The sequence below is a fragment of the Passer domesticus genome, chromosome 17 (genome assembly GCF_036417665.1).
Source record: "Passer domesticus isolate bPasDom1 chromosome 17, bPasDom1.hap1, whole genome shotgun sequence".
NCBI lineage: Eukaryota > Metazoa > Chordata > Aves > Passeriformes > Passeridae > Passer > Passer domesticus.
This window is the reverse complement of record NC_087490.1, coordinates 12,926,992-12,948,286: the sequence shown is the minus strand read 5'-3', so window position 1 is coordinate 12,948,286 and position 21,295 is coordinate 12,926,992. Positions and strand designations below refer to the sequence as shown.

At 47.3% G+C, this 21,295-nt stretch overlaps 1 protein-coding gene across 6 annotated transcripts in view; it reads right to left on the bottom strand.

The window, feature by feature from the left end:
- LOC135282462 (transmembrane protein 132C-like) overlaps positions 1-21,295 on the bottom strand; it is a 174,026-nt gene that overhangs the window by 58,162 nt on the left and 94,569 nt on the right. For all 6 annotated transcript variants that reach the window (XM_064392264.1, XM_064392260.1, XM_064392262.1 and 3 more), the window contains exon 3: positions 16,501-16,647. In XM_064392264.1, the coding sequence (XP_064248334.1) occupies positions 16,501-16,647 (147 nt within the window). The remainder of the gene's footprint in view (positions 1-16,500; positions 16,648-21,295) is intronic.

The window sequence follows — 21,295 nt, the reverse complement described above, 5'->3', positions numbered from 1 at the left end:
AGCAGGCAGGACAGACAAACACACAGCAGCTGGATTAATTGTCCTTCACACAGATTCTCAGGCTGAACGCTCTCCAAGGCTGTCTCAAGTGCTGCTGCTGTCCCTAATTTCAGATTAAGGAGAGGGGAAGGAGTTAACTATTGAAGGGCAGCTACCGGGAGTGGGATGCACAGCTCCTATTGACTTCCTTAATGGTGGTAAAATGTGCAAATCCTGTGGACTGTAGCTGAATTTAAATTACAATGATTACAAAATATAAAGCCTAAAAAAGAGGATTTATACATGAGCAGATTTAGCTGAGACACAGACTCCCTCAAGACCTACATTTTGTTTACATGCAAAGCAGACGGCGCCTCCTGAATGCCTAAATCCCGATGACAATTATTTATACACCTCACCACCCTCCTAGCGGGGCTCTGAACCATCATTCCTGCTGCTAAATGCCCTGGGGAGTATCTGCTGGTTGTGGGTTCATCCCTGTTTTCTGGCCATGGTCCAGCAAAGCACTTTGAGTGTGTAAACAGCCCTGCTGCCATCACAGGGGCTGCTCGCATGATGCACAAGTCCACGAGGACACGTTGCTTAAACAGATCCATAACATCAACAACAATTGCAATACATTTCTGTTGCTGCTTTCAGGCAGGATTTCCATGCACAGCACAGAACTATTAACCTATTTCGTGTTGTCAGAGCTGGGGGACAGAGAAATGAAGTGACTTGCCCAAGGTCATGCAGGAGTTCATGGGAGAAATGAGGACACAAACAATACGCCCATGTTTAAATTGAGTCCTGAGGAGGTTGCAGGGCCCTGCCTGCTGTGTGAGGGAGGCCTTGAGTGCTCTGACATTGGAATAAAGGAAATCACTGAGTTATACAGCAGGAACCAAATATTTTTGAAATGATTTGCATCTACTCTCGTGTTAACCAGTCCAGATCCACCTCACCCAGAAAGTCCAATGACTCTTTAATTAATGTCAAAGCTAAGGAATCATGAAGCTGAGGCTGTTCTACACTCCTGATCCAGCTGCAGGAATAAACACAAACACCAGCCATTATTCTAAATTCCTTTAGAACAATCAGCACGCAGTTACTTATAATGAAATAAAGAAAAATGCAGTGCTATCTTTAAGCAAAAACTAGCAGCCACTGTGCAGCACAAGCCTGCCTTTCCCTGCAGCCCCACATAGAGCAGGTCCCTGCATTTCCTTTCTTACTTCCTCCATCTCAATCTGAACACAAATTTGGACCAGGACATTATGTATGTTACTATTTTACACCTCACTTTTTGGCTCTGTTTTTAGAAATTCACTTTGCTTTCACGTTTAAGTCTGTTGCAAGATTCTCCTTGGGATGCAGGTGAAATTTCTAGAAGTACCTTGCTGCCACATTCCAAAGTGCTGGGGTAGCTCTGGGGTTTTCAAGAACACAAGTTCCTTTCAGACTCTGATTGCTTTCAAATGCCTCTGCTTTCTCCCAGGCACTGGGAATTCGAGGCCCCAGAAGTTCTGAAAATTCCAATAGGTGTCGGGCTGTTGAAATAACTGCTTTTTTAAATTTAGGTACTACAAACTATAGTCATCCAAGTATTTATGCATTGCTTCGCTTGGCACTGCAAAGCCTAAGTGAAACAGATGGCCAGCTCAGGTTTCCAAAAGTGACTCAGATACTCAGGAGCCCGACTCACACAGGAAGTCAATACCAGTTAATCTTCCAAATGTCAAATGGCACTTTTGAAAATAGCACTTTCCATTACCAGCAAGGACCTGAAACTCTGTGCTTTTTAAATGTTTGCTTTGTACCAAGTAATACCCCAGGCTCCACCTGTCTGTCTTTTCGTGTTCAAAGGACAAGTGAGCACTTGGGTAACGCAGCTTGTGCAGGCAGATCAGCCGGTCCTGAGCGCTGAGGCTTTCTTCCTCTAAAGGACACTTTTAGGCAGCAAGCTAAAGGTGGAGAGGAGAGAAATGAAGACTGAAGACACTCAGAATTAGCAGCACAGCCTTCCCCTGCTTGCCACAGCTTTGGCAGTGAAGTGCAGAGACTGCGAGCACCCCAGACCAGAGCTCTGATCTTTGGGGGTTCATCAGTGTCCAGCAGAAACGTAAGGTTGGGCTGCCTCAGACAAGCCTATAATGACAGCAGGGCACTACTCCAGGGCCTTGGCTGAGGTTTCTCTGCAGCCCATCACAAACCAGCCAGCCCCTGAGAAACCACCCAGCCCACGATAAACCACCCATGAGAAACCAGCCAGCCCATCACAAACCAGCCAGCCCATCACAAACCAGCCATCACAAACCAGCCAGCCCATCACAAACCACCCATCACAAACCACCCATCACAAACCACCCATCACAAACCACCCAGCCCATCACAAACCAGCCATCACAAACCAGCCAGCTCTCCTCCACCCAGCCCCAGAGCACGGGCAGCTTTCTGGGCATGGCTGGACAAAAGCAGCACCCAGGACAGAGTGCACGGGGTTAAAGTGGATGTTCTGGATTCAGGAGATCAACCATTCCCCCTTCTGACCCAACAGACCTGAGCTGGCCCAGGCCAAAGCTCTGCTTGTGGTGGGGACTCCCCAGGCAGCAGCAATTCCATGATCAGAGGTCACCCAAGAAACTTCCAGCCATTTCTGCTGCAAAGGGGTAATTAATGAGATCAGTGTCCTTCCCAGAACCTGACTGGAACGGGAGGGGAACTGAGCTGAGTGCTTCTGGTATTTTTAACCTGGCATGCCAAGCAGAGAAATAAGGGCCATTATCTCCAGTATATATCTTAGGAGAGGGAGAAGTTAGGGAGGTGATTTCTACCCACGTCAGTAAGTCCCAGAGCAAAATGAGAGATGAATGTGGAAACTGCCTTAGAGAAGAGACTAGAGGGACACCAGTCCTACAAAGACTGTGAAGGTTAACTGTACACACCTTTAGGGAACTCTGGGCAAGCCTGCAAATTCCAGACTTGCAAATCTAGAGTTTTCAGGTATCAGCAGAAACAACCTGGGGGTTAGAGATCTACATACCTTGGACAAATGTCAAAATGCTGGCACTGACTGAGGGCAATATGGAAACTGTTTCTATAGCCTGGTGAGTAGGAATGCACAGAAGGAACCCAACACCAGGAATGGCATACTGCAAACTATAAAATTATAAGTGCACAGATCTCCCCTAATAACTTCAATCTTCAGTCTTTGTTTAGCACTCTGCTGTTTTCAGTACAAAGAAAGAACCTTATGGCATTAGCCCCAGGAGAAATGTGACTTTCCTTGGAAAAAGAACAACCATTATTCTTTTGTATTCTCTTTGAAAAGCAGTAATTTCAATACTTTCTTTTAAAATTTAAGTTACAAGTACTTAGCAAAGAGAGAATGACTGTTGACATATCTTTCCTGCATCTAATAATCTCTTCCTTTCACTTAAACTATCTTTTTCCCTGTAGAGAATTATTATCATTGAGCTCCTTGGAGTCTGACAATAATTGAGATGTTTTGGCTATTGGAGTCAGAAGCATTAAGATTTTAAAAAGAGCAATACAGAGACATGGAATGCTGAAATGCCCAAATAATCTACACTTGATTACAACAAGAGACAGAAAATTTTAAAGGCTGTTCCTTGTCCCTGATCCCACTCCATAACCAGTACTCTAGACCTGCTCCTTGTCCCTGATCCCATAACCAGTGCTCCAGAGCTGCTCCTTGTCCCTGATCCCATAACCAGTACTCTAGACCTGCTCCTTGTCCCTGATCCCATAACCAGTGCTCCAGAGCTGCTTCTTGTCCCTGATCCCATAACCAGTGCCCCAGAGCTGCTCCTTGTCCCTGATCCCATAACCAGTGCCCCAGAGCTGCTCCTTGTCCCTGATCCCATAACCAGTGCTCCAGAGCTGCTTCTTGTCCCTGATCCCATAACCAGTACTCTAGACCTGCTCCTTGTCCCTGATCCCATAACCAGTGCTCCAGAGCTGCTCCTTGTCCCTGATCCCATAACCAGTGCCCCAGAGCTGCTCCTTGTCCCTGATCCCACTCCATAACCAGTGCCCCAGAACTGCTCCATGTCCCTGATCCCACTCCATAACCAGTGCTCCAGAGCTGCTCCATGTCCCTGATCCCATAACCAGTGCTCCAGAGCTGCTCCTTGTCCCTGATCCCACTCCATAACCAGTGCTCCAGAGCTGCTCCTTGTCCCTGATCCCATAACCAGTGCCCCAGAGCTGCTCCTTGTCCCTGATCCCACTCCATAACCAGTGCTCCAGAGCTGCTCCTTGTCCCTGATCCCATAACCAGTGCCCCAGAGCTGCTCCATGTCCCTGATCCCATAACCAGTGCTCCAGAGCTGCTCCATGTCCCTGATCCCATAACCAGTGCTCCAGAGCTGCTCCTTGCCCTTCATCCCTCACACTCACCCACACCATCCTCTCTCCCCAGGTGTCTCCACCAGGATTTTGGGTGCCAGTCTCTGGTAAGAAAACAGCAGCATGACCCAGTGAGAAGGTGGAACAAGAAGGGGCATCCAAGGGCCACAGCTGTGCTCTGTGTGCTGCTGGGAAGAGGGAGGTGTCCCCAGGGCACCACGGACCAGGCTGGGGTCCCACAAATAGGAGCTGGGGGCTACGATCAGCTAAAAGCTCTTGAACATCAGGGGCAAGAACCTCGGCACTCCAACGCCTTGGAAAATTCCATCATTCCCTGCCTAAGGTGACAAACCAGCAGCAGCTACAAAACTGAAATGTTTACACGCTGTCCTGAATGGGATTTCAGAGATATCTGGAACAGGTCTAATAAAAAAGCTAAAGAGAGTAGGAGCTGTTAACAATTAGTGACTAATTACATGTGTAGATGCTTAAATAGCAGCATTTCCAAATCTTGGAGCGTACATACTGTAAATCTTTCATGTAAAGGATTTGCAGAGAAAGGAATCCTCAAACCCTCTTTAACATCTTCAGTGGAACAAAAGATCTTTCTGTACACTCTCTGACATTACTCAGGAAACAGCAAATTATCTGATTCAATTGGCTCATGAGTAAAAGAGCACACAGCAATTAACTCCTTAGAAACCAAATCCCCCTTTAAGAGGATTTATTATATTAAAAAAAAATCATAATAAAGTAAGAAATGCAATATTTAGAACTAAGCATAGTCAAATACAGGAAAATATAAGAAAAAATGTAAGATGGAAAAGAAAAATAGTCTTAAATGTAAGGAAAAAATTCTCATGCAGGGCTGAGCTACTCAGCAGTCATTAACATTACAAAGGGATGAAGTCTCCAACAATCTAAGTAATCTGAACAGATAAGTTACCCACCACAGTCCACAAAAGGCATGGCTTCAAAGTAGGCAGGATTAATGGTCTTGCTTCCTGGCAAAATGAAGTCATGCTTGTGTATTTGTGAATAATTTTCCAGAAGGCAGGAACAGCTATAATGGAGGCTGATAAATACTTCAGCCAGCTGCTCACTCCACATGGGCTGGGTTTATCTTGAGAGCGTCACTGAAACTAAGGCTCTGCTCTGTGTCTCACATGGAAACTGGAAACACACAGAAAAGATGGCAGATAATAAAGAATGGGACTGATTTGCTGTGCTTTGGTGGTTAAAGCACCTCAACATCTGATGTGTGATGCCGGACTCTGGGGCCTGGCAGGACTCCTGCTCATGCACATCCACGGTGTGCCCTTGCTCCAGGGTCAGTGTGTGACCCAAATTAAAGATAAATGTTCCCACAAACATAGAGATGTAAAGCTGCTGGGCATTCTTCAGTGAACACTGAATCAGGCTCCAAATTACAAACCTGGTTATTTCTTTCCCTCCTCACAGCTGGGTCTTAACTCCTGTTGCCAATTACAGACACATCTCTTCAGAATCAGTTGCTGAGGTCAGAGCAAAGGCAGGGAAATCAGGAATCCCCCGGGAGCAGATGGTGGTGAGCAGCTCATACTTTCCCAACATTTAAGAAGTCAGAGCCTATTTATGCACAACACGTAAAAGCCACTTGCCCTCGAGTGTGCTGGCTTTGCTCTAAATGCACTCTGCTCTACAGCTCTGGGATCTTGGGGGATTTTTTAGTTTAATAAACCCACAGTGAATTAATGTGTGATCCACAGTGAACCACAACAAATCTCTGCTGATTTGCATCACTGAGGGATGTGGCAATTATATCATGTTTGATGACTTTGTGTTTCATCTCACCTCAGCAACTCTACCAGCCCCAGAAATACTGAAGAGAACAGGAGAGGCTGCCTGTCAAAATAATTAACACAGCTTTCATTAACAGAACATGGCAACAATCCCCTTCTTGGGTGGTTCTGGGAGTGATGTTAGCAAAAGCTGAGTTTCTGGCCAGCTCTGAGTGACCAAGTCCCCTGCCCTTACCATGACATTTCCAGGGTAACTTTTCCAGGAGTTCTGTTGGGAATTTACCCTGCATTTAAACAATGTTTATCTGCAATGTACAGGAGTTTTACAGCTGGTGAGGAGATCACAGCAGGCATAACCAAACTGTGGAACTGCACACACACAGCCAGCCAAACATCCCCAGCAAAAAACAGATTCAGCTTTTAAATATTCCTTACCAGTCTCATTAAATCTCTGGGCATTTCTCAAGATAAAAATTGACAAATAGCATCTCCAAGTGGAGAGCCTCACCACGCTCCTGCACTTCCTCAGACATGACAAGAAACGCCATAGGAAATGATAATCACAAGCAATTAAAGCCTCCAAACCCAAGTGAGCAATTGCTAAACTAACCAGAGAGATGCTGCTCCTCTGGGGATTGTCAGTGGCACTTGCTGAGCTCTGGTTTGGCTGAAATCTTGTTCTGGTGGAGTGCAGCCTGCAGATCATGCACATCACAGATTTCTTTTGCTCAGTACATCCCAGTGAATGAATTCCCTGGCACACAGACCCTGTGAATTCTGGCTAAGAGCAGAGGTAAACACTGAAACTCAGTGTTGACCCATCAGTATTGGTTTGGTGGACAGGACACTTTGCTTTCCAAACCACCTGATGGCATTGCTAAATGTGCCAATCTCATTAAAAATAGTGGAAATAGGGATAAATTCAGTGTCTGAGGTCACTTGAGTACTCTGGCAGAGTCATTATTGAATTTCTACCAGTGTGATTACACAGAGTGCGTGCTCAGTCCATTAATCTGCAGCATGGAAACCAAAAATCAATGGGGTGCTACTTCAAACTCCTTTTTGTAATAATTACCATCATGTATGAGGGTGCACACGTGGGAGGGGAGTGTGGAAGCCCTTGTCAGAGCCCTGGATGGAAAAGAGATCACCTGCTTTTCTGAGCTGTACACCAGAGAGGAGAAACAAGAGAAAAGTGAAAATTTATTCTAAACTTGGGCTGAAATTCAGTCTGCAAAGGAAATTTTGCCATTTGCTTCAATGAAGACAAGGGTTCTTCCCTGGAAACTTAACTGGGACTGAGCTTCCTGGCAAGCCATCAGGAATTCAGTACTGACTGATCCAAAAGCCTTTCTCCAACAAACATCCCAGGTTTCTTCAATAAACTCACTTCCCCATGAGATCACTGGCACGTTGGTAATGCAGTCACAGCAAAGTTGTGGGAGTTTTTTGTGAATGACAGGGAAAAAACCTTCTATATTGTTTCAGTGGGTATGGACTGATTTAAACCAGTCCTTGACACTCCTCATCCTCAGCCTTCAGAGCAACAGGGACTCATCACAGATTTTTCAAGAAAAACCATTGACTTCCCTCGCTTAAAGAAAAAGTGCATCAAAAAACCTTAGCAACTTTTGTATAATACTGCTACTGCCATTTCATTTTCCATTCCTTATCTTGAAAGCACTGCAAAAGGATGTGCTTACAGAGCTTAACTTCTACAGCTCCATAACTTCTACTCAAAGAAACAGGAGTCCAGGCACTTACTTAGCCAGGACTTGACCTTTTCTTGTGGAATTCACACATTTACCACCTTTCAAAAGAGCAGCCAGGCTCTAGCTTGTTAAGCTTTCAGGCAATGCAGAGAATCCTCCAAACACTTCCCATGTCCCCTCCAAGCCACCAACTCCTGAGCAAGGCTCACCTCAGAGCAGGTGATTTGTACAAGCCCCTGACACAATGCCAGGCACATCCAGCACTGATTTACACTGCAGGGACTGTGGCTGCACAGCTCTGAAAGAAAAGGCTGCCTTTTAAAATGCCACTGTTTGCTGATATTCACCATGAAGTGACAGTGAAAAAACCCAAGACCTTCTGTCATTCCCAGAAGGTGACATACCAGAGGTCTCCCTGCAGCCTGAGCTGGAGATAAATTATGATTTGCAAATGATGATTTATAGAAGCCAGCAGAGTAACTCCTCTCTCAGTGCAATGATCTCTGATACAAGACAGTTCCTTAAACTACAGGAGTTGCTTTTCCTGTAACAGGCAAAGGTTTTTACTTCCTAAGCTTGTAGAAGGCCATGTACTACCCCTGCTTTAGTGTAAAACATGCAGGGGGAGCTGGTGGAATCCCTCCTCAGAGAAGGTCAGAAGCCCTGGGTTTGGCTGGGCTGTGCTCTGCCCAGCCTGAATTACACCAATGTTGTGTGTGCTAGCAGAGCTCACAGCTGGGAGGGCGTGCAGGGCAATGCTGCTGTCCCTGCAGCCTGAGGCACCTCTGGGGGGCCTGGTCCTCCTGTGCAACAAATTCCTGATGTCTCTGTGCCAGCCTGCAAAGATTCCTGACTCCATGCAGTATCTGCAGGCAGAGACAGAGAATGAACCAGGTAAGGGGGGTGATTTTTATTGTGTGTGTCATGTGCTGGGACCCTGCTGCAGAGGGAAGTCAGGAGTGCAGGGGACACTTTTAAAAAGTCCAAGAGAGCTGTAGGACAAAACCCAGCAATTCCCAACACCTTTCTGCACAGTCAGCTGGAGAAGAGCAGGGTTTTCTACCCCTGAGATGGGAGAGAGTCAGAGAAGCAAACACGCCTGGGCTGATGCACCAACATCACCTGGCACATCAGCCCTTCAGGCTGTGCCTGCTGAGCCATCCCTCACTGCAGGGGTGCAGGAGCTCACTGATCACACACCAGGGCAGCTGGTGAACCCAGGATCTGAGCAGCAGCAATGGGGCTGCAGGGACAGCTCTGCTGCCAGGGGAGCAGGAGCCCACAGCACCAGCAGCACATCCCCAAATCCTCCCAGCCAGCACATCCCCAAATCCTCCCAGCCAGCACCAACTGGCTTCCTAACTACCCTTGCTTAACATGTACAATTTACAAAGACTCAGCATTTATGTAATAATTTTCCACCTGTTTCCTAGAGCAGTCCCTGTTATTATATAACAAAAGAAATAGAGATTTTTATCAGTACTTTAAATAGGCAGTAACACATCAAACCAAAGTAACTTTGATTGGAAGAGTAAATCTCAGTAAGCCAGTGCAGAAACAAATGGTTGAGCTGTCTAATATATTATATTTTGTGTAAGGAATGGAGAGGTTTCAGATAAATGGTGGTACTCCACCACTGTTAGCTGGTCAGCTGTGACTGAGCTGACAGAGACACGAGATGGAAAAAATATTTTAAATAATCTAATTGTATTTTGTGATATTGTAGCCAGCTTTCCAGAGGTCTCTCCTTGCCAGTTTTAAGTGTCTTTAGCTCAGAGGAGTTTTGTTATTACAAAATTCCTCAAGCACAGAGGGCTTACATGTGTAAGAAACATATTTCAATTCGCTTCGCCGAACACTTACAAAGTTCTTATTCACTTTATTCTTGAAAGGTTAGGCTTTTGGCACTTTTTCCTAAATTTTCTCCATTCTTTACTGCCTGACTGATTTATTTCCTGCGCTGTGAAAGTTCCAGAGGAAAGCAGAGTTGCTTGGCAGCGTGATGTGGTATTGCTGAACTCAGCTGTTTGCGGCTCTCAGCAGATGTTTCTGCTTCAAAGGCAGGGGCAGAAAAAAATACACACGCACAAATTCCTCCTCCCCAGTGCTGCAGCTTTTGTCTCTTATCTTCCCCTGCTCCAAAGCACAAGGAAGGCTCTGTCACAATAGCAGCTAAGCCATCCAGTGTCACACAGAAGTAAGGGCTGAGCTGGCCCCAGAGCAGGTTTAGAGATTTAGCCAAGAGGAAATGAGCAGGAGCTCAGCCCAGGGATGGGCTGCATCGGGGATCCCTGTGGGTAACTCCACTGTGAGTTACAGCTCGCTGACACGGGGATTGCTGAGTGCAGGGGGCAGGAGGCAGCAGTGGGGCAGAAGATGCCACTGGGACAGGCAGCTTCTGCTCCTGCATACCCAGGAGTGCCTCAGAACACCCTCCCGAGCCCAGGGGAAAGCTGAAGAGCAGACTGCGTGTTTGCAGGTCGCTCTTGAGAAATGATTACCTTGTCAGAGAGTCAGAAAATCCTCTGACCCTGGGCATCAGGAGTTACAGTTATTATTGAACCTGTCCATCAGTCTGGATGGATGGAGAGCTGTTGTCCCATTATTCCATGAGTGCACATCCATTCTGTTGTGTGGGCTCTGCTCTATTTACATTCTAATGACATAAAACAATACATCCAACCTGCCTGGGAAGCAGGGCAGGCAGTGGCTGCAGCTCTCAGCAAGGCTGGGCTACTGCAGGCATTGACTGAGCCTCCAGCATTGGGTTTTGATAAGCATGTAAAGAGCTTTTCCAAACGATACAAATTTGCTGTGCAAACACATCTGATGCTTTCATTTGGGCAAGAAATATGTGAAGAATGCCCTTTCTCTTGGAGCTTCGGCCCTGCTGCTTCTCAACAGACCCAGGAACTCCAAAGTAGATTAAAAAAAAAAAGAACAATTATTGCAACTGAAAGTTCTGTAGAGATCATGGACAGATCTCTAATGCATTTTCTTATCTCATCTCTACTAATTAATTTCTTCTCTTAGATAAAAAATCTCATGGGCATGCCCTAATCTTTGGCTAATACCATTTTAAGTTATGTATGAAGATTATTGTAATATTTTTTGAATGGTCAGGACTAAGTCTAACAGTGGTTCTGTTGAAATCCAACAGACTCATCCTCCATCCTCCATCCATCCATCCATCCTCCATCCATCCATCCATCCATCCATCCATCCATCCATCCATCCATCCTCCATCCATCCATCCATCCATCCATCCATCCATCATCCATCCATCATCCATCCATCCATCCATCCATCCATCCATCCATCCATCATCCATCCATCATCCATCCATCCATCCATCATCCATCCATCATCCATCCATCATCCATCCATCCATCCATCCATCCATCCATCCATCCATCCATCCATCATCCATCCATCATCCATCCATCCATCCATCATCCATCCATCATCTATCCATCATCCATCCATCCATCATCCATCCATCCATCCATCCATCATCCATCCATCATCCATCCATCCATCATCCATCCATCCATCCATCCATCATCCATCCATCCATCCATCCATCCATCCATCCATCCATCCATCATCCATCCATCATCCATCCATCATCCATCCATCCATCCATCCATCCATCCATCCATCCATCCATCCATCATCCATCCATCATCCATCCATCCATCCATCCATCCTCCATCCATCCATCCATCCATCCATCCATCCATCCATCCATCCATCCATCCATCCATCCTCCTCCTGGCTCGGGGCTCTGATGAACCCTGCTGCCATCCCAGCAGCAGAAGAGCAGCCATGTGAAAGGCTCCTTTGGGAAGGCACCTTCTAACCCCAGCCCAGTGTGCCCCAGGGCAGACACTGCTCCAGGCTGGTCCCCGTGGGTGTGTGCAGATGTGCAGCGTGTCCTGGCCTGTCTCCCTGCCCACTGGAGACATCTGTGCCCAGATGTGACCTTGGACAGGCATCCTACCCCAGAGACACCTCCCGGTGCAAGGCCAGCAGGCAAAGAGGCTCTCTGGGAGATGGGATGAGCAAGCAGGGAGGGAAGGATGCCTTAGCAGCAGGTGGAGGCTCAGCTGCAGCTCTGGACAGCCACACACACATTCCCATGGCCCTGGAAGCACACAGATGCTCAGCACAAGAATGACTCACGCTGGAAGCTCCCAGGGCTGCTCCAGCCTGAAAGGCTGCACTGAAACGTGCACAGCGCTGCCAGCAAGGGGCCACAATCATGGACTTGTTGAGCCTGGAAGATTTTAATTAAGGTGGTTGGGTCCAACCACCCTCCCAGCACTGCCAAGTCCATCACCAAAGCACATCCCCAAGCACCACACCCGCTTCTTTTCCAAATACTCCAGGGACACCTTCCCTGGGCAGCCCTTCCAGTGGTGAACTTTTCCTCATATCCAATCTAAACCTCCCATGGTGCAATTTGAGGCATCTCCTCTTGCCCTGCCTGAGCACACACCTGGCTCATGTTCAGCCAGCTGCCAGCCAGCCCCTCCAGGCTCTTCTTCCAATTTTCCTTTGAATTATGGAGGCTTCATTCTGCTCAGCTGAGGGCATTTAGCACCTCAGCCTCTTCCTCATCCCTTGTCACAGTGTTTCCCCCCACATCCAGTGAAGAATGGAGACTCTCCTGAGCTCTCCTTTTGTTCATCTATCCATATACGATGCCTGCTCACATGTGAATTTCTTGTAAATGAATGGAAATTGTTTCTGTTTCAGGGTTTAATGGTGTAAGACATCCATTGCTGGTGCCTTCCTCCCAAAGCATCTCTGCAGTTTGCACTGCTCAGTCCCTGCAGACACAGATGTGACCTCCTGCAGACATGTACAACTTCCCAAGCTTCTACAGCAGTGGCATGTGCCACCTCAGCTCTGCTCCTGCCTCAATTATCAGTCAAAAGGATAAACAACTGGGCATGAACAAACCCTGACCCACAAGCACTAAACCTCTGATTCCGTGTGAGAACCATGCTCTCTGCTCGGGCTGCAAGGTTTTGAGGTCAGCAGGCACCACTCTGCTGAGCTCTGCAAACCACTCTGACCCAGAACTGCCAGGGCAGGGTGACCCAGATTCTGAAATAATTAATAACATCTTCCCTGCTCATAATGTGTGACTGCTCTTGTCTGTTCACATCCTGGGCACGGGCTGGCTGTGTTCTGCTGCAGGCAGACACACTCCACATGGCTCACACTTCTTCAAGCCTGACTCATGCTGTACATACACACTTTACTTTTGTTTTTCAATCACAAGGGAATTGATTTCACTGACATCCTTGGCAGCATATGGTGCTAGCAGACAGAGCAGGGATCTGCACAAATTGCAGCGGCTTTGTTGCTTTCCTCCACGTGCTAATGACACCAAACACAGCCTGGTAACACAATTCCTGTTTCCATCTCTGGGTATCTCTGCAGGCAGAGATACCCAGACGGGGCTCAAAACCAGCCACAACACCCCCAGCCCAACAGAAGGTGCACATGTGGCACATGAGAGGGAGTAAGTGGCTGTGACACGGCCTGAAACATCACCGCAACATCTGGAAGCACTCTTCCCCAGCCTGCCTCTGTATCAGACAGATGGCTGCAGAGTGAGCCCACAGGCCTCTCCAAAGGTTCAAGGCCAAGAGGATGAAGTGCTCCATCACGGCAGTTTTCCATTCTGTCAGTGTTTCTCAACCTCTCTGCTCTCCCACACTCGGTTTCTCTGCCTGGCTGACAGAAATCCGCGGCGCTGGGTGACTCCAGTGCCCTGCCCAGGGGCACAAATGCCAACCCAAGGGCAGCTTGTTCCAGGACACCCCGGGTGTGCAGCAGCAAGAGGAGTCAGGCCTAGATCAGACTCAGCTCCAGGATGCTCTGGTGCTTTGGCTTTGGCACAGAAACCAGCCTAAGAAACTCCCACCCTGCACCCGCCCTCCTCATCTCCACAGCTGGCAGCAATCCAGGGGTCTGCTACACTGAAATTTGATATTCTCCAAACCAAACAGCACAAATCCCCCTTGCTCTGCCTTGGAACAGCCCTCCTGCCCTGGGGCAGCCCAGAACAAGCTACCCAAAAGGCAGGAGCCCTTCCAGTGGGGCTGTTCTCAGTGAGTGGTACCTCACAGAGCACACGAGCCCTAGGCTGGGACCAAGGCAGCACTGAGAGATGGAGCTGGCTCCAGCACTAACCAAAAATATCCTTTGTTTGTCTACCCCAAGCACACACAGCAAACCTCCAGCAGCAGAAGCAACAAAGGAAAACAAGCAACCAAGCCGTTGTCTAAGCCTTGTTTTCACTAATCAACACTGTTGTTATCCTCATCAATAGCTACTCGAGTCTCAGCAGAAACTGCATTACGAGGCACACAAACATTGCTGATTTCAAGCTGTTTGCAGTTACTTGCCATAGTTGCAAAGCCTTTCTGAATAATTTTAAACTCAACTCCGGCTCCTGGCTTGAGCACCACAAAGTATTTCTTAAAAAAGTAAGGAAGCATGACCCACTTAATTCTCCAAAGGTAATGGTAAACAATTACTGATGTGATGTATCTAAAATATCTCTTGTGTTCTATTATTTATATAATGTGAAAGGTGTATTAGCTGCTGTTGCATTCAGACTCAAAGTGCTTCTTTCAAAGTGCTTACAGGGTAATTATATCCACACACTAATGACAGAGAAATGTGCAAGAAAGGAAAAGCTGGGAACAAAAATCAGTATTTTTATTGAGTCTGGGCACTTGTCCTCTCTAGGGGTGTGAAGGGGAAAGAGTGCAATGGTTCTCCATGCGCAGCAGGCAGATTTCTGAGCAAACACAGTGGAAAACTCCTTCTACTACACAAATTAACCAATATATTTGTGAGCTTTGCTGCGGGGAGGATGAGGCAGTGCTGGTGCTGGAACCCAGCACTGCTCCTCACTGACCTGGGTACAGCACTGCACATCCCCTGCGACCCACCCTGCTGAACCAGCCTGGAAGGGCTGCTGGCAGCACAGAGTTCCCACCAGGGGCTCACAACCCTCCACCAAATTAAATCAGCCTAAAGGAGTGTCTGTGCTCTGTGCACAGGGCTCCAGGTGACCCTCAGGGACTCGGTGATGCCCCCTACACCGTGTGCTTCCCCTCAGGGCTCCCCACCCAGCTCTTCCCTGTACACAAACATTTCCCTCAAACCAAGCTCATCGTGCTTTCAGAAGGCAGCAACTATTTACATGCACAAATGAGAGAGGCATTAATTAAAACATTGAGTTTTATTTGCATAATTAGTGCCAAAAATATTTTTATGGGTTAATTAGACTTCATGCAAATTGGATTGAGGAGATTTAATTTGGGGTTTGATAACCTGACTATTATAGTTCTGCAGTTGCAAATCTGCTCAGAGCTACATGCTGTTCTAAGCTATGTCCTCCCTTTCAAACTGGTTTCGTTTTCACTCCTGGCAGCCTCAAATGATGCATTTTTCCTTTCCCTTTACCACTCCTGAGGTAGGTTGACCCTGGTTGGATGCCAGGTGCCCACTAAAGCAGCTCCATCTCTCCCCTCCTCAGCTGGACAGGGAAAATAAAATCCAATGGGAGGCTCAGGGTCGAGATGAAGACAGGGGGAGATCAGTCACCAAGAGAAAACACACTGACTCACACAAGCAGCTCATCAGGAGCTGCTCATGGCAACAGGAGCTTCTGCACTTTACACATGTCCAGTACTTGGGCACAGAGTGCAGAAGTTAAAATTAGTTAACATAAAAATATAAAATAAAAATAAAAGCTAAAATGCTCAGGCTCTCTGTGCCCAAAGGTGTGGTACAAAGCAATAACAAAGCACCCACCAAGGATTCCAGGATGCTCCTCCACGAGCCCAGGTTTGTGGCTAACAGCAATCACAGAGCTGGGGCTGTGATCCAGGTGTTGTTTGGACCTGTACAGTGGGAATTTCTCTGTATGGACTAAGGCACAGCAGCGCTGTGAGCACTCATTATGATTCCTGGGAAGGGCAGTAGGATTTCCACTGAAAACACACAACTTTACTGTGCCAGGGAAGACAGCCCTGCTGCGGGAGGAAGCCCTGCTTCTGTGCTGTGAACAGCCAGAGCAGGTCCCTGCAAGCAGAGCAGACAGGCAGTGCCAGCCCAGCTCACCCCACAGGGCTTTGCCTCAGGCAGCACCCCCCGGGCCAGAGGAACCCCCAGGTCTGCAGGAATGCACTGTTTGCCACCAGGACTCTGCTGTGTCACCCTCTGGGAGGTGTGAATTACCCTGCACTGTGCCTCACTGAAGAACTCCCTGCTTGCTCATGAACCAGCCCCAGAGGCTGTGCTACATTCAGAGACACAAGGTCAAAACTACCAAGCCAGAAAAAGTAAAGGTTCAGTAAAACCCTTGGAATTAAGAATATTCATATTGCTGCCAAAATGACACCAATGCAGGTCTATTCTATTAATTTTTTCCTTTGAACTGATGAATTTTATTACCCATTGCGGGTCAGCAGATGGTACCAGAGCTACCCTGAGTGTCTCCACCTTTCCAGGCTGCAGGTTTAATAGCTGTGAGCAGTGCTGATATGAGCCTTAAGTCCTTCAAGCCCTGAATGCTGCCGTGGACATAAACGAGTTTAATGTGCCGAGAAGATGAGGTTTCATACCTGTTCCTGGAACTGGGGGCTATCCTCTGACACAGTACTGTGGTGGTGGAGTGCTTGCCACCATTGCCCACCTCCTGCTTCACGTCCCACTGCCGGGGGTCACTCGTCCTGGCCCCAAGGATGTTCACACCTTTCTTCACCTTGGCCCTGTGGAAACAGCAATGGGGAGAGGTTTACAAGGCTCACTCGGGGATCTCTGCATGCAGCTCAGGCACGGGAGCCTCAGCAGATCAGGCTTAAGGTGCCAGATGTGCTTCTAACCCAGCAGTAAATAGGAGCGTGATACTGTGAATGCAGACCTGTGGCAACAGCACTTTTTTTTTTTTTGACAGGGCCTTTATATGTTCTGAACCTCTAGCAAACCTGCACTCAAGGTTCTTTTCTCTATTCAGGCAATATTTTTTTCCCCAAGAGAAGCTTGTCCCAGCACAGAGGACTCTGGCATGTTTGTCTGTATCAAGACAAAATTGTGCCTCATCACTGCACAGAGGAATACTCCACTGGAGGCTGTTTAATAACCCATTTTTATTCCAGATTACATTCTTCCAAGTATCAGTGGACAGATTGTTGCTCCTCTGCCTGACAATTTCCTCTTTCCTACAGATTCCCAAGGAAATTTCTGTGTGAAATCTCCAGCCTGGAGAGAATGCAGCTGTTGGTAGAGGCAAGACTTTGTAACCCAGAGATGTTCCTACAGGATGCAGATTTCTGCCACTCTCAATTGTTATGCCCTTGGAAAAGTTAACTGTATTTATCTAGTGATGCTAATAACATCAGCAACAACTGTGTGGAAGGTTAATTACAGAACACTTGCTAATTAAAGAGCATTTGTACCAAGAATTCTCAGCAAAGGTGTTTGGGTGGGGAATGCTGAACTGCTGATGCTCAGCCCTACCACAAACACCAGGAACGGGGCAGATGAAGAGTTATGCAGCCCTTCCCTTCTGAAGACAGCGAGGGACAAAAGGGTGATGAGTATGAGGGGGGAGGAGGCCACTGAGGAGTCCCCAGCCCTGTGAGCAGGGTGGCCTCATCCTCAGAGAGGAAGGGGAAGGGCTGCCTGACCCCAGCCAACACCACAGCTCACCACAGCACACAGGCTGAACTGAAAATCACAGTTTTCTAAAGTATTAATGCAACACAAAATGTTAGTTACTGGGCAGAAATCATCATCTAGCAAGAGGCTGGTATCTTCTTGACTTTTCTGAGGACTTGGCACCTAAGTTTCTTTAAAAAACGGATCTTTCTGCATCTTCAGTCAATAGAACACTCAAAAGCTGTCCTTAGGAATGACTGAGAGTACCTGTCTTCTTGCAGTTTTTCAACAAAACACAATTAATTTAAGGTATTGAAAAAGAAAAGTTGATGGGTTTTTTCTTCACAGTATAAAAGCATAAAAGATTAATTCTCTCATTTGTAACATGAAACACCATGGAGCTTTACAGAGCCCTGTGTTGCTCTGGTAAGAGTAGCCTGATGAATCTCTCAGCCTTCAGCTGAATTACTCAGAAGCAAAAGCAGAAAGGGAAAGGAAGAATCAAATTCATTCCTGAAGGTTCATTAAAGCTTTAGGTCCCATTAGGTTTTCCAGTATATTACAGTTCAGATAGATGAACAATAAATAAATGTTTCAGTATTTATAAAACACTCCTGCCAATCTCGAAGCTGTGTAAATCCATCAGTATTTCCATGGCTATCTGTATTTTAGGAGATCTTTGGATGTATTTTGGGACACTGCAATTTAGCAACTGGAGAGAAGTAAAACCTCATTGTTTATACTTTGTTCAGCTGCTCCTTGAGACAGGCTCTGAAATGATGAAACACCACTCAAAATGAGGCTCCCGTGCTTGGATTTTCAACAGAATTACAACTCTGTCAGCAGCTGCAAATTGCTCTTTCCACCATGGAGCCTGACACAGTCAATACCTGGGCTCCTGTTAATTAGGATGGACGTTGTGGATGGCCAAGGTTAGTGGTCAGATACACTGCCAGAGGACCAGAGCAATGCCATTTTGTTAATTAACTACAGGACGGGGCATTAAGTTGAGTGCTTTGCACATATGCCATTATATAAAGCCCATTAAAAAAAAATTCCATCCCAGGGTAAAGTAGGTTATGTTTAGTGAGAAAAATCAATGTTGTGATTGCACTTAGGACTGCAATGAGGGTATGAACACCCAGAAGATTGAACTTCCGAAATAAATATGCAGAAGCACAATTTGCAACTCTCCCTGTAAAAAGGGCATTGAGTTTTACATAACAAGGTCAATGGATGAATCAGAATTAAGTCAGACAGAACTGAGCCCCACACATTTCCAAATGCAATCTGTACATATGCTACAAATGTTTTCACTCCAATTTTTATTTACTTGGTGTTTGAGTGCTAGCAAGGAAAAGTCTATTTCATTACTTACCAAAGATTTGTTGACCTTGTTGGATGCTTGTGATTAAATATTCATTTTTTAAAATCAATAGTGCCAACTTTGTACATAAAAATCTGTAAGTTATACTACCTCAATAAACCCCAGGACAGAGGACCTGGAGGCCAAATGACTCGACAGTCTCCTGCATTTCAGAGTGTTTATAAATGCACTGTGTTTGCTTAAGGGTGACAATAAATGGAGAGGACAAACTGCTGAGGTTCTCCAGGTGTCCTCGGTGTGGGGTTCCCACTGCAGCTGGAAGTTCTTTGCTGTTCCTGCCTATCCACAAGTAGATGGTTGTCCTCACACTGAGGCTTTTCTGCACAGCTCCACGGCCTGCAGGCTCCCACCAGCCATCATCTGTCAGCTCGGACTTCCACCCAAAGTGGAGCCAAAATCTTCCCCTCCATCGTTATTATTCTAAACAACCTCCTGGGAGCGCCACTAAATCTAAAATTAAAAATGCACAAATCCTGAGGGCAGCAGCTCGTTCACTTGAGGGTGATGGCTGTGAGCTGGAAGTAAAGCCCGGCTTTTGATCTGGTGACAGAGCAAAGCTTGGCTGGGAAGCTGGAGCCCAGCCCATCCCCGAGAGCCCAGCCCAGCAGAGCTCAGCTCCAGCCCTCGCTGGGGAAGGGATTCCCCCTCTCAATGGGCTCCAAGCTCTCTGAGCAATGGCACCAGGACAAGGGGAGATCTTCTTGCTTGAACTTCTGAGGTTGTTAACTCATAGCACAGGAAATCTCTGCCTCAAAATAACTGTCTGTCTTTAAATCTCTCAAATGGAGAATTAAAAGATTCTGCTGGCAAGCAGAGCAAGCAGCATCTCAAATGTATTACAGAGAGTCTCCAGCAGCTTACCTAGGAATCATTACTTAATTTGTGCCGAGACCAAGTAAAAGCATTTATTTACTCACACAATCACACAGCAAATGTGCAATTTCCAAGCAAATATTTCACTTTCAACTTGAAGATTTCAGTTATATACAAAGATTTTCATTTAGCGCCTCACCTCCCTAACATGTCAGACCTAGAAACGATGCTTCTAATTAATGCATTCTGATCAATTGCAGATGAAAATCTAATTCTTTCATTTCACTATCCTCAAATTACAAGAAATGTCAGCAGTATTTAGATATAATACTGTACAGCTATTAAAGACAGCAACCAAAAGGCAACTGAATCAGCAACAGCCAGAGCTGGAGATGTGACTTATGATTTAAGGAGCTCAAATTATAGCTTCCTATTTAAATTTAAATGTTCATCTTGCAGAACTGCTGTGCCATGGAAGGGCTGTGCTACCTGCAGCAGGGCAGACTGCTGAGAGCTGCCACCAGCCCTGCCCATGCAGGATTCTGCTGATTGTGCTAATTGATGATGAGCATCACCCCTCACTGCAGAGGAATGATGCCCAGAGCACAGACCCAGGGAGCTGCTCTGTCTGGGGCAGAGGAAGGCTCTGGGCAGCACGGGGAGCTGGGCACATCCCCTGAGCCTGGCACGCTGAGCTGGCAGCATCCAGAGCTGGCTGAGCTGTGGCTAGGAACAGGACTAGGGAAGGAGCAGTGCCAGTGCCTGGGAGTGCAGGAGTGGGGCTGCAGGGGGAACAGGGCCATGCCCTTGGCAGCAGCAGCACCAGGTACCTCTCACCTGGGCTCACTCTGCCCTCCAACACAGCTCTAAGGATAAACAGCTGAATCAATGCTCAATTCCTGTCAGCAGAGAGCTTCGGAGTGTCTGCAGAGCTGTCCAGAGCCCTGTGTTTGCTCTCCATGGGCCACTGCCATCCCTGGTAAATGCCATCCTCGTGTCCCCGATGTGGAGCAGCCTGCAGGAGCTGTCCAGAGCCCTGTGTTTGCTCTCCATGGGCCACTGCCATCCCTGGTAATGCCATGCTCGTGTCCCCGACGTGGAGCAGCCTGCAGGAGCTGTCCAGAGCCCTGTGTTTGCTCTCCATGAGCCATTGCCATCCCTGGTAAATGCCATCCTCGTGTCCCCGATGTGGAGCAGCCTGCAGGACACTGCTCTGGGCTCTGCAGCTCGCACCTGCTGCCCCAGCAAGCATCCCAAACCCAAACCAGGGCCAGCAGCAGCTCCTGCCCGGGCTGTCCCCGGAGGATGCTGCTGCTGCACAGCGAATCCCGGCTCCTGGCAGCTGCAGCTTCAGCTGAACAAATGCTGACCCCTTTTGGTCAGTCTCCTCCGAGCCTCGCTGCTTCTCCGTGCTCTCCTCTCCTAAACACCCCTGACTCTTCTGGCTGTAAGGGTCAGGCTGTAGGAAATTCCTTCAGTAGCTCCTGAAGCCCAGGGCGGCTCTCCTGGTGGCTCTTTGCTGGGCTGCATGTTACAATTAAGTCTCAAAACTTCATGAG